The sequence below is a fragment of the Ursus maritimus genome, unplaced genomic scaffold, assembly GCF_017311325.1.
Source record: "Ursus maritimus isolate PB19 unplaced genomic scaffold, ASM1731132v1 scaffold_8, whole genome shotgun sequence".
NCBI classification, from domain to species: Eukaryota; Metazoa; Chordata; class Mammalia; order Carnivora; family Ursidae; genus Ursus; species Ursus maritimus.
In genome coordinates, this window is record NW_024426996.1 from 12,970,464 (window position 1) to 12,984,672 (window position 14,209).

General features: G+C 41.5%; 1 protein-coding gene across 1 annotated transcript in view; it reads right to left on the reverse strand.

Annotated features, from left to right (window-relative positions):
* The window catches only part of PKD2 (polycystin 2, transient receptor potential cation channel), a 52,301-nt gene extending 48,736 nt beyond the window's left edge, over positions 1–3,565 (reverse strand). The window contains exon 1 of the mRNA XM_040625078.1: positions 2,965–3,565. Coding sequence (XP_040481012.1) covers positions 2,965–3,565 — 601 coding nt within the window. The remainder of the gene's footprint in view (positions 1–2,964) is intronic.
* Between the last annotated feature and the right edge of the window lie 10,644 nt (positions 3,566–14,209).

Genomic DNA, 14,209 nt, shown 5'->3' on the forward strand with positions numbered 1-14,209 from the left:
TAGAATAGAAGTTACCAAGAGCAGGGGAATGTGGTCGTGGGTAGCGTTTCTGTTTGAAATGATGAAAAAGTTCTGGAAATGGGCAGTGATGATACAACATAGTGAATGGGAGAGGAGGTATCTATTTGTTACAGCAGCCTAGCCCACCCTGACCAATACAGCCAGTGCTTTAGGATTTCTCCAGGAAAACAAAACCCCAAAAACCCAAGCATAGATGTTTAAAATAACAAGAGATGACTTTACCAAGTTGATACATCCATAGAACACATTCAATTCTGGAAATTGAGAAAATTTGATGACTCATGCAAAGTGTCAAATTTTATTTTTGCATGAAAAAGAGTTTGCTAAGAAAAAAGTAAACAAGATTATTGGGGATACCTTTAAGTTTGGGGGCAGTCTTTACATCTTTCAGCCATCCTTCACTTTCTTTGGTCCAGACCTTCATCACTTCTTCCCTGGCTGCCTGCTACACGGTCCTTCTCTGTCTCCCTGTGCAAGCTTTTCTGCACAGCGCACTGCCTACTGATAGTCCTTTTCTGCATGTTTCTGGCCCTGTTAACAACTTGCAACTACTTCCTAATATTTAGGGATACATTCTCAGCTCCTTGGGTGGACACAGTGTTTCCCACAACCAGGCCTCCAACACTTCTTTACCATCTTACCCCTGCTAAGAAGACAGGGCTATCTACTGTACAAAGAGCAAAAAGGATCATTTTTTGTCCATCTTAGACTCATGTCATTAAAGACCATCACAGAGTATGTTGAAGCTAGAAAAGACTTTGGAGATTAGGTTCAACTCCTTCATTTTATTAATGAGGAACAGAGGCCCAGGAAATCTGAGTCAGTTGTATAAAATTGGGAAAGCAGGAGACCTCCAGGGAAGCTCCTGACCACTCCAACCTTGACTAATTTCTCCTACCTTTAGAAATTGCAAGTTTACTTTCTCTTCTGATCCTAGGGTACTTACTTACAAAATGCATATAAGGTTTTTGTCATTGGTATCCCATAACAGAAAAATATCACAACTCATTCATGGTTATTTATTTTACTTTTCTTGGTTTCTGTCCATAGGAAAATGGTGATGGTACTATTTTAGTTCTTTTTTTTTTTTTTTTTTTTTTTTTTTTTTTTTTTTTTGGTGGTGGAGGAGGGAGCACCTAGCACAGTATTTCATAGTAGGTGCTAATTATTCAACAAATGTCACTTACTTAATAAGTGATAAGTATATGTTTAATTTTTAATATATTTAATAAAATAAAATTTATTCTAAAATTTTCTAAGATTAACATTTTCCTGAGTCTCTTCCCCTACTAATTAGACCACTGATAAGGTTTTACTAGAAGTTCACTATGAGCTTATATACTGTAAATTTTTTGCAAAAAATTTTTTGACAAACTATACTTGTATATAAACTCATATAAAGATATATATTTCATTTCATTATATTCCATTATTGAGTTTATTCACAAAAGGTAAAAGTATCATAACTTATTATTCACTAACTTGTAAAAAAACTTCTCTTACTTCAGTGAATATTTTTTTAAGCACATTTAAAACAATGTAAAAAAAATAATTTGTTTGGATACAGTTTTGAACCTTAAAAAGCATTAGGGTTTTTTACTAACTTACATAGGTTGTTCAAAAGGATCTTTTGTTCCCCACCCTGCCATGAATTAACAGCATATGCACTTACATAAATGAAGTACAAAAGTGTACACTATTAAAAATTTGATTTTATTTATGAAGCACTCACATGTCAGTGACATGCTTGCATTTCACATGTTTCATCTCATTTAATTCTCCCCACTCAAGAACAAAGTATTATGATTATCTCTTTTTAAGAAAAGCAAAAATTGGGGATCAGAGATATTAAGCAATTTGCTCAAGGTCATAGGGCCAGTGTGTGGTGGAACTGGAATCTGGGTGTAGGGCTGACCTGGTCTTAATCACATTGCTATAAAAACACCTGGATTTTTTGTACAAGATTTGCAAAACTGATAGGGAAGAGTAGGGAAGGGAAACTTTCAAAAGAACTGAGAATGTAAACTCTTAAAAGTGGAGATTAAAATAATTTGAATGGTGAGAGCAAATGCAACTCTTTTCCAAGGATGCCTCCGACAAAACTTTGCAAAAACAGGATCCTCTCTGCTCCTGGAAAATCTGTGCCCTCTAAATACGCACTGACAAATTTGAAAATTCCTTTCCTGCCTTTGGAAGGCTGGGTGCACTGAACTCTGACACATGTACACACAGCTGGTATCTGGTGACTTCACTGTTGGAATTTCAAAGAACATTAAGTTAGCTATTTAAAAACATACTACCAAGTTTTTAAAACAATGTAACTTTTTCCTTGCAACTGTTTTAGAAAAATGCCTAGATTAGAAATGGCTACATGTTTTCATAGACATTACTTTATTCTATTTCTGGTGTTCTCAACAGCTTGCTCTCCCCAAAACAACCACACACATCACCAAAACAACATCTGTGACAACTCAATGACACTTCTCCCACAACTTGGATAACACTACAGTTACCCTTTTCAGAATGGAATGAGGGGTAAGGGGGCATCCAGACCAGTGGAAGACCCGATACACAGGTGCAACCACCTTCAGTTATATTAGAATATTCCTTCTTTTTTTCCCTACAAGAAAAAAATCTTCAGAGGTATCCTTTCATTCTTTACGGCTTTCACTTATATACAGAGGTAAAAATATGTTGACCTATCTTCTTTTAGAAGAAGAAGGTATCCCTCAAATTGGCACAAACAAGGGCGTAGTGGAATCCCGCCATGGGTACCGGAAGTAGGGCACAATTAGCAGAGGTGGGGTACGCGCTTCCAAGGGAGGCGGGGACACGAGAGGGATGCGAGATGGAGCCCCGGAAAGCTGCCCACGGCGGGCGATGGCTCCGGCCGGCGCCTGCAGCTCTGGTTTGTGCATCAGCCGCTGCGGGTCGCGCTCTTACCTCGCAGCCCACGAACCAGCCTCTCGGCCCAGGCCACTCGGGGCGGCTGCCCGTCCAGGGGGAGGTGGCGATGCAGCGGGTCGCCGCCGCCGGCCGGGCTGGAACTCGGGGGGCCCTGGTCCTCTCGCCGGCGCCGCCTCCCGCTCGGGTGGCCAGAGCCGTGGTAACCCCCCAGCCCCCGGCCCCGGGCGCCCACGGAGCTCACGGCGGAGGAGGAGGCCGACCTCCGGCTGCCCGGGCGCCACTCCACGTCCATCTCCACCACCATTCCTCCTTCCTCTCCTTCCACCTCCTCTTCCTCCTCCTCCTCCTCGGCCTCGAAGCCTGGGTTGTCACGGCTCCACGCCTGCCGCGAGCACGACGAGAGCGGAGGAGAAGGCGAGGCTGAGGCTCCGGCCGGGGGGTCCCGCGCGGCCGCTTGCCGGATACGCTCCATCTCGATCTCCAGGCCCCTCTGTTCGCGGAGGCCGCCCGGAGCCGCGAGGCCGGCGCCCACAGCCGCGCCGCCCGCCATCAGCCGGCCGGGGCCGGCCGCTCGGGATGCGGGCGGCCGCTTCGGGTCCCCCGGCTGCTGCGGCTGCACGCGGCTCGAGTTCACCATCGCGGTCACTGACTCCCCGCGCGCCTTCGCCCCGCGCCGCGCTCGGCGCAGCCCGCCGCCGGAGCCATGTTCTTTTCTTCCCGGGGCCCGCCGCCTCCTGCTCCCCGCCCCCGACCTCCCCGCAGTCCCGCGTCCCTCGCCCGCCCCCTCGGCCCGCCTCCCGCTCGCCTCGCCTCGCCCAGCCGCCGCGGCGCGCTGCAGGGGGAGGTGCGAGGAAGCCGCCCCCGCGGACTGCGCGGTCGGCGAGCGGCGCCCAGGCTCCCGTTCCAAGTGGAGCCGGAGCCCGGTGCGGGCGCCCACATTCCATTCGGGTGGAGGGGCTCCGGCAGGGAGCGGTTCGCTGCCCCGCCCGCTCGCCTGCGGAGAAGGGGCTTCCGGAGCTGTCACTGCCTGCGTGACCCTGACATAATGCTTGGTGCCTCTTAACCCCCAGCCGCTTTTGCCTCGATTTCCCAAAGTGGGGAGAGAGAGAGAGAGAGAGAAAACCATTTTGTGGGATGGTGTGTACTAGCGAAACTACCAACAAACTACTACTGCTGACTTCCTTGTCCCCGCTTCCGTTGCATTTTGGATGGGTTCTTCAACCTCTGGTTGGCTCCTCTCTCCACACATTGTGGGGACCCCCAAAGATTGCGTCCTGGAACCTTCACATGGCTGGTGCTCTGAGCGTGAGCTCATCCCCTCCCCCCGCTGCCGCCTTAGACTCTGGCTTCCGAGTCACAAGCCCAGGTCAGCCCAGAACTTTATTCCCACTCTACGGAGCACATCCAACTGGATGTTCCTGCAATTGTCTCAGACTTAACCTATCCCAAATTAAATATCCATTCTTCTCCTCTTTTAAGCCTGCGTTGCCTCCTGTGCCCCCAGTTGAAATTTGAGGCATGGCTGTCCTCCTTCTCAAGCTACGCTTCTCCCTGATACCCTCATCTGTCTACTTTTCTCCTCCTACACCTCATCTCCCCAGATCTTGCTACTTCTGCCCCCCAAATCTCTCTTATAGGATCTCTATTTCTCATGCCTGTTGTCAGTGATTTCGTCCAGGGCCCTTGGTTTATGTTTTGTTTTATTCCTCACTGGAACAACAGACCTTTCAGTTCCATCTCCATTCGTCGGGGTCCCCAGGTTCCTGATTGTATTCAGAACCCAAACTGCTCCCGTCACATTGATGCTTAGAGACCTCTGGGGGGCTTCCCACAGCTTAACAGATAAAATTTAATTTCCTTAGGTTAGGTTAGTGAATTTTCTTCATCTGCTCTTGTATTTATTTGTTTGCTAGGGCTGCCGAAATGAAGTACCACAGACTGGGGGGCGTAAACAACAGAAATTTATTTTTTCACAATTCTAGAGCGTGGAAGTGTGAGATCAAGGTGTTGGCAGGATTGGCTTCTTCTGAGGCCTCTCTCCTTGACTTGTAAATAGTGGTTTTCCGCTGGAGTCTTCACATGGTGGTCTCTTTGTAGGTGTCTGGGTCTTAATCTCTTCTCATCAGGACACCAGTCACATTGGATTAGGGCCTATTCTAATGACCTCACTCTAACTTAATTACCTTAAAAAACAAAACAAAACAAAACAAAACACTCAGGGCACCTGGGTGGCTCAGACCTTAAGTGTCTGCCTTTGGCTCAGGTCCCGATCCCAGGATCCTGGGATCGAGCCCACATGGGGCTCCCTGCTCGTTGGGAAGCCTGCTTCTCCCTCTCACACTCCCCTTGCTTGTGTTCCCTCTCTCGCTGTCTCTGTCAAATAAATAAATAAAATCTTAAAAAACAAAACCCAAAACAAACCCTGTCTTCAAATACAGTCACTTTCTGAGTTGTTGGAGATTAGGACTTCAACATGGGAATTTTTGAGGGGGACACAATTCAGCCCATAATAGCTCCCAATCTACCTTCTTAGCATTGTTTCCCATCTTGTATGATTCCCTATGTGCTCATAACATGCTGATTTTATTCAGGTAATCATGGCCACCTATCATCAATTCTACAGCTTATCTATTTAGTTATCAGTATCCTTTTCTTAACTTTGAGCTTCTTAAAGACAGAGTGTGTTTTTCCTAATCTACTGCCTCAACCCAAATTCCACTTAGAATTCCTTATTAATTAAAGCTCTCAAACATCTGTTTTCTTTATGCCTGTCAATTCCTCACAAATATTGTCTCTTTGTCTAAAAAATATAAAAACTGCCTGCCTTGGTCATTTGTTTAGGCCTTAATTTCATTATTAGGCCTCTGTGTGCACATAATAGAACTTTGGGGTTTTCTCCCTTTATTAATCTGTCTCATGTAAATTTAATTCTAAGTTCAGCTGGAAGGCCGTGAAGGGTAGAGGAACAACTTCTCTTCTCTACAATACTAAATTACATTCTCCCATCTGTTGTTTTTTAGAGTTAGCGTATGTATCTCGCCAATGAGATAACTCCCTGCAGTTAAGTCCCAAGAATATTTTGTTCTATCTTGGATATTCTATTAAAATAATAATGTTACTTACTAGGCATAGTGAAAGCACAGAACCTGAACCCAATAAATAAATAGTAATTGAATTAATTTTATTAGTCTATTATTCCTTGGTATTATTGTTTTTCCACTCAGTATTCTCCTCCTTGTATCTCTGGACTATAGACTTGCTAGCAAAAAAAAAAAAAAGTAAGAACAAAGAAGAAATGGATAAACTGAGGAGTCATCTGCTGTGTTCTAAACCTTGAACTGTGGAAAATCAAAACACCCTTGGGAAACCAACATTACAAAATTGAAGATAATGTTTTGAACAGTGACATAATTATAGTTTCATGTGGGGGGTGACTGGGTGGCTCAGTCGGTCAAACATCTGCCTTCAGCTCAGGTCATGATCTCCGGGTCCTGGGATCCAGCCCCGAGTTAGGCTGTCTGCTGGGCAGGGAGTCTACTTCTCCCTCTCCCTCTGCCCCTCCTCTCTGCTTGTGCGTGTGCGGGTGCTCTGGCTCTCTCTCTTTCTCAAATAAATAAATAAAATCTTAAAAAATAAAGTTTCCTGTGGGCATAAGTTATTCCAAGTCCCCCTGCACCTCAGAGAAGAAATGGTGGTATGTGAAGGTTAAAAAGGGCTCTACGTGAAGGGTTAGAAAACCCCAGTCTTAACCAAAGGTCTAATGGTATGACTGAAAATGATGACACCTGACTAGGCTCATGTCCCTCAACAATTCTGCATGGAATGCAAACTCCTTAAAGGCTGGGATTTTTGCCTGTTGCACTGATCGTGTTCTTCCATAGCATTGTGCCTGGCACGTACAGGTGCTCAAGAAGTATTTGTTGTAGAAACCTCTGCACCAGTCAGGGAGTGTCTGATCCAAAGAAGCTCGTAATCCAGTTGTGACAAAAAAACAAAAACCACATAAGTTATTGTAATAGATGGAAATATTTATCATAATCGAGGTAGAAGAGCATGGGGCGCCTGGGTGGCTCAGTTGGTTAAGCATCGACTCTTGATTTCGGCTCAGGTTATGATCTCAGGGTTTTTTCTACAGCTTTTTGGGCTTTAAAGTTCCTATCTCCGGTGATAAGGATATCTTTGTACTTCTTAGCACAGGAAGGGTACCTTTCATATGGGATGCTGATTTCCTGCTGGAGGGGGGTGGAGGTGGTTCTGAGTATCCTTACACCAGCTGTTTCTTAAGTAACTTTTATTTAAAACAATCAGTATGCTAAGGTGCACTTTTTGGGGTGGCTTGCTCTTGGCCCCCAGGGCCTCAAGTCAGTAACAAGTCTTTCAACACAAGAAGGGGTTGAGGAGAGAGACAACTCAGGCTGGCATGGGAGGGGAAGGTAGGGCCAGATCATGGAAGGCCTGAGATGCATGTTAAAGAGTAGCCTTTATTCTATATATATAATTAATAATAATAATAATAATAATAATGTGCCATCTTTTATAGTGTCAATTACTTGGAATAAAATTTGAAACATTCTTTTTTAGGACTATACCATTGTCTCCAAAACAATTCAGACTGACCAAAAATGTGTCCACACATACATAATTCAGAGTTAAATGTGTGCTTACCCAAAATTTTAATTACAAATCTTCACAAGTAATGTGATTTTTAAAAAATCCAGAGAAATATTTGTGTACCATAACGTGGACAGTATTTAATGCACTGCATCCTAAATCTTGTGTTCCAGCAATTTCATTACCAGTTCCAATCTTAGTTTTCATAAACCCATCACCAGCCATGAAATGTATTTCCTGTTCAAATACCTAGTCATTCTTTCTGGCTTCCTAATGTTCTCTTTTGTGCTTTTACCTTGGCATGTTTTCCCCCTTCAGAGTGCCTTGCTTTTCCTCAAGTAGGCCTTGAACCTGTAAATTTCTCCCCCTTCCCACAGAATTACTCCCTTTAATATTTATCTTATAACCCTATTTCTCATAAGAAGTTTTCTCTTATTAAATAAATGAGACGCACAAACTCGTATTTTTCTTCACCTGGTTGCCATAATCCTATTGCCATATTGCAAGTTTCAATAACCTACAGGGCCTGAAATACTGCAGGATAAATAACATAGCTGGAGGCTATTTGGTTTTATTTCATCTGTGTGGTAAGTTCTTCTGGAACATGCTACACAAACCCCATCTCTTTGTCTCAGTGCCATGGTGGACACTCAGACAAGCCCTTTAAAAGGCAACTTTAAAAATAGTCCAGTCCGATTTAATACTTAGTATTCTCCACACTTCTGGCTTCTGTATTACTAGACTTGCTTGTTTGTTTCCTGTTTTGCTTCTATTTTCCCATGTGAACAGATGAAGCGGACACAAGCAGAAGGACCCATTGGTCTTGCAGATTTCACCTTCCAAAGGAAATCCAGAAGGACTCTCTGGTATGTGTGGTGTTGCTTAGCAACCCACCCAAACAAACATGTTTCCCTCTCAATTTTTTCCCAGTCCTTATTTATTCAAGAACATTATAAAATAAATTTTTACCACTTGACATCTGAAATCATTAGAAAAAAATCTGGTGTTTTGGGCTTTATAAGAACTGCTAACCATACTAAAATTTTTACTTGTTTTTATTTCTCAATTTACAGCACTAATAATGCAAGGCTAGGATTTGTGATATTCTACCTTATGTCTAGAATTTGGTTTGGATGTGTCCCTGCCTCTGTGGGAGTTACCTTGGCACTGTTGTTGGCTGGCACTGTGATTTTGATGACCTAACCTCTGTATCTCAGTTTCCTTCTGTGAATAATGTGGTTAAATATTTACCTTACAAATTACCATAGAATTTTTGCTGAACACATTATGAGGGAATATTAACAAATTCATCAAACACTTACAGAGTGTCCACTAGACACCAGGCACCGTGTTGGATTCCAGGAGGGCAAGGATAAGACATAATTCCTGTCTGAAAGGGGATCAAATCTTATAAGTCGAAGATGCCTGGAAACATCGTTACATCATCCCCAAGCCCTCTTCTACATCTCCTAAAAACTTAGAATCTTTCTAGACTCAGGAATCATCCCCTTCTAGAAATTTACTTGGCCATAATCCTGGCCCTTAGCTTGAATTTCCTTGTCCCTCTGCCCTGTAAAATTTAATCACAACATTTATGTTTTTGTTAAAAAAGATTTATTTATTTGAGAGAGAAAGAGTTTCTGAGTGAGTGGGAGGAGGAGCAGAGGGAGAGAATCTTTAAGCAGACTCCCCACTGAGCATGGAGCCTGATGAGGGGCTCGATCTCACGACCCACAAGATCATGACCTGAGCCAAAAGCAAGAGTCAGATGCTTAATCAACTGAGCCACCCAGGTGCCCCAACATTTATCATTTCATATTGAAAATACCTGTTAACATAGCTGTCTTCCTGAGTAGAATGTAAATCCCTACGAACCCTGGCTTATTTGGTTTGTTGTTTAGCAGTTCAATAGCCATTCCCCTTTCTTACCAAAACAATAATCAGATTTTCTTGGGGAACCACCCTTCCCTGTTCTGAGCCCATGTGTGCCTTAGATGTGGCTGACACCACCACTAGTTCCCAAGCGAAGAGTGTGGAACTCAGGCGTGGCCGACCAGAGCATCATGAACCCTTGGCTCCTGTGAATGGTATTTAAGAACAGGCGTGGGATCTGGTTCTCTTCAATGGAAATCAGGACAGAACTTTTTTTCAAGTTGTGGAAAAGAAAAGCTTTTCTTCCTGCTAGATTTAGAGTCAAAGGATGTAAGTCTAGACAAGCTGGCAGCCAAAACGTTGATGCTCAGGGGAAATGGATCCAACCATATATATATATATATATATGTAATGTGAGGACTGGAAGAATACCAAAATTGATCCAGTGGTAATGTTTGGGTGACCATGCTTTTTAAGAACACTGTGAAATACATCTTTATCATTTGACATCTTCTGGTTTTGTCAATAGCAGATGTCATATTTATCATCTATATCTTTATTCAAGTTCAAAAGAATTTTGAACAAGGCAGGGCCAAGAACAGAGTGCTTTGGAATACTGCTATGTACTAACTCAGATTTATTCACTAATTCCATTTGGATGTAGTTGTTCAAAAACTTTGAATCCACCTGTATTTTCACTCACCCAGATTTTCCAAAAGAATACAGATTTTTTTTTTTTTCAAATGCCTTCTGATGCTTATAGCATTAAACTTACAGCATCCCTAGATCTACCGGACTTTACAGAATACCTGTTTAATATCCATCGACCACAATCTTCGACACGATTAGGATGCAGAAGAAATTGTCCTTGCACACAAGAAGCCTGCGTTAACTTGCAAAGACAAGCTGTACACACAGAAAGCGAGGAACTGATAAGTGCTTTGTGGCACTCATCTGGAAAGGGTTTTCTGTTGTTGGTTTTAAGATTCTGGGGTCTAACTTCTCAGGATTCTGATTTATTATGTCTTAGGTGGGTCTTAGGAGATGAAGAAAGACCAGCTTCTGATGATATCATTTGAGCCCCTGAGCCAGCACTAATTGAAGGCAGATCCACCCCTGGACTTCATTAGTTCTAACATTTCCTTTCTGATTAATTTATTCCAGGTTAGGATTTCTGTCCCTGGCAATTAAAACAGTACTAACAAATTTGAATAGAAGTAAATCTTCAGACTGGTAAAAGTTGTGTTAGGTGCATAAGATGCTGTATGACCACAGGTTCGGGACCCCTTGTCTGGGCTTAGGGTGGCCGGTTTGGCCTCCCACTCTGCAAGAGTTAGGAGATTAGAGACTTTAGAGGATGCTGAACCTTACTTTTCTTTTCTTTTTTAAAAAAAGATTTTATTTATTTATTTGTCAGAGAGAGAGAACACAAGCAGGGGGGGCGGCAGGCAGAGGTAGAAGCAGCCTCCCTGCTGAGCAAGAGCCCGATGAGGGACCCCATCCCAGGACCCTGGGATCATGAACTAAGCCAAAGGCACACGCTTAACCCACTGAGCCACCCAGGAGTCCCTGAACCTTACTTTTCTTTTTTTACATAATTAAATTATAGCTTTGAAATCTTAGCTGTAATATTCCAGAAGTCCTTTTTAAAATGAACTCTCTTGGTAATTTTCAATAGCAGTTCTTAATTTTGGTAAAGTTCAATTTGTGATTTTTTTCTTTTATGAATTGTACATTTGGTGTCATATTTTTAAAAATCTTTGCTTCATCCAAGGCCGTGAACATTTTCTCCTATATTTTCTTTTAGAAGTTTTATAATTTCAGGTTTTATGTTTAGGCATATAATCCATTTTGAGATAATTTTAGCATACGGTGGGAGGTATGAATCAAGTTTTTTTTCCTTACATATAAGTGTCCAATTGTTCTAGCATCGTTAGTTGAAAAGACAATTTTTTCTCTCTTGAATCATCTTCACACTATTTTTGAAAATCAATTGACCATGCATGTGTGAGTTTATTTCTGCATGTTGTATTCTTTTTGTTTGTTTGTTTGTTTAACCTTTTACTAATACCGTCCTACTTTCGTTACAGTAGCCTCCCTCATACTCTTGCTCACTGACTACATATTTTAAATTCATAAATTTGAATGGTTTAACTTTATTTAATGATTCTGTCTGGTCATAGTCCTTACTTTGCCCTGACCTGTAAAGGGCTTCTCATCGATTTATTAGAGAGGATTAGTGAGCTGTGTTGGGTTTCTGTCTGAATGTTATTTAGAAATTACTTACAAATGTAAATTTTAATAACATCAATTTTTTTAATTAAGCAAGGAATTGTTTTTTGATCTGTCAATTTTTTTCAGTAGGCTTTGACTTTTCTGAAAATAAGGTAAGTACATACTCTCTACCAACACTTTCAAAAATTAATAATTTTGACATTGTCAAAGTCTATAAACTTTTATTTTCTTCTAAAATAATAAATATAATATTTCATCTTATATTTAGATATATTCAGTCGTCATTACCAATACTTTTCAAACATGGGTTCCCCTTCCCCAAGTTCTCTTGATTCAATCCTTTTGGGATAGAGTTTTTATTAAGTGTTCTTTTTTTCGTTTTTTTAAAGAAGGACTCATTAGTGCCTCATTATTCCCAGAGTCTGTACAAAATTGAGAGTGCCTTTCTGTTGCCATAAACATAAAACAAATGGGCTGGGTTTAATATTCTTGGTTCAATCTTCCTTCTTTTCAAGATCCTAGACACATTCCTCCACCTTCCTCTGTCATTAAATGTTGCCATGGAGAAGTAGAGTTCAGATTAAACCCACTCTTTCCTCTCAGCTGTGGCAGATGACTTGATTTTCCTACCCAAAATCTACCTGCTTAGTGAATTTTTTATTATCCTGCTCTAGAGTACATCATTGTGTTGATTATTATGCATAATTATTTTTCTGGGAAAAATTATACGGGTTTAGTCAGCAAATGCAATTTTTCATTCATTTTAGGGAAGTTTTCTTCATTTGTAATTTTGGAATAATTTAAATTTTGCTTTCTTTATTCAGGAATACCAATTATGCATATGTTGGAGCTACGGTGTTTGATTTTTGTATTATCTTCTTTCTGATTATTTCTCTTTTTATCATTTTCTATTTTTTAACAGAAGTTTTTACAAATCCTGCCCTCCATGTTACTGTATCGTTCACTTTTTTTTTTAATGTACTTGGTGAGAAATAACTGAAATTAGCAGCAGACAAAGTTGATGCTAATTATCCCTGGAAACGGAACATACTGTTTTTATAAGATTGGTGTAAAAAAATCCATGCATATATTAATTTTTAAAATTTTACATGCAGATATGGCCTTTAGAATCAGACTTTTCATTTTATAGGATGCTGCCTATATAAGGAAATGAGATTGAATGGGTGATGTAAATTATATATATATAATTTTTAAATGCCTTAACTTAGGCATTCAAATGAATCTTGTCTATGAAGCAAGGGTATACACTTACCTAAATGCTGTTATTGATATGGAATATGGATATGGAATTCTTTTGGAATAAAAGTTATCTATCCCAACCCTGAAAAAAAAAGACTTTATGTCTTTATTTGAGAGAGCGGAGGGTAGAATACAAGCGGGGGAGGGGGGAAGAGGGAGAGGGAGAAGCAGGGAGCCTGAGCAGGGCTCATCCCAGGACCCCAAGGTCATGACCTGAGCCACTGAAGGCAGAGGCTTAACCGACTGAGCCGCCCAGGCGCCCCTGTATCTTTCATTTTTATAGTTTCGAATGTGACTTTTATTTCTCCAATTATTTATTTAAATCCTTAATTCCTCCTGTGAATTCTGCCAGCTCACTCTTTCTTTCTCTGTGGTCATATATTTATTTGGTCTTTTTCATTATTTTTTTAAGTTAAAATTATTTTTAAAGGATTTCTGTTCCCAGCCCTGACAGAGCAGCAGGGACGGATATATCCACTTACCCTCAATTTAAAAAAAACAGAAAACAAAACAGTCAAGTTTTATAAAGAATGGTTTTCAAACATCAGACAATCAGCAGTGATGAACAGTAATCCTTGAAAGAAGATAAACAAACGAGGAGATAAACAAAGGATGACAGTTCTATGGTTTCCCAATAATTACCTAGAGGGGGTTCCCAGGCTGCAGTGTAGTCCCTCCTAGTTGAGAAGACTAAGTTGAGAATTTGGGGGGGCCAAGGTGGCCAAGGAGGCCAAGGTACAAGGGAGGCCAATGTGCAGACAGAGTACCAGAGGGGAGAGAACTGTGGAAGGAGCTCCAGACTTCTCCCAGAATTGCCCTTTCATTTCAGAGTGTGCAAGTGAGGAATCTGCCTCAGCACAGAACTGCCTGCCGGGAAATCTGCGGGGGAAATAACTACCTGAAAGGAGCAAGTGGGAAAATTTCTGATATTCTCACAGAGCAAGAAAATTTTCTAGTTCTCAACATCCAAGGTAGGGAAACTTTGTAATATATGGGGCATTGAGTAGAAGACTCAGAAAGATAATGCTTCAGTCGTGGGGCCAAATTAGCCTAAAATAAAAGCTGGTCCGTTCTATATAACTCCTAGTCAGATTAGCCTGTTGAGTATGTCATCTATTTCCTAACTGAATCTAAGTGACCCTAAGCGATATGCTAAAATTTTTCACCACTGTTGTGGTTTTCTCCCCCCCATATTTAAAGACTTTATTTTTTAAGAGCAGTTTTAGGTTCACACAAAATTGAGGGAAAGGTAAAGAGATTTTCCATGTGCCTCCTGCCTCACATGCATAGCTTTCCCCATTAC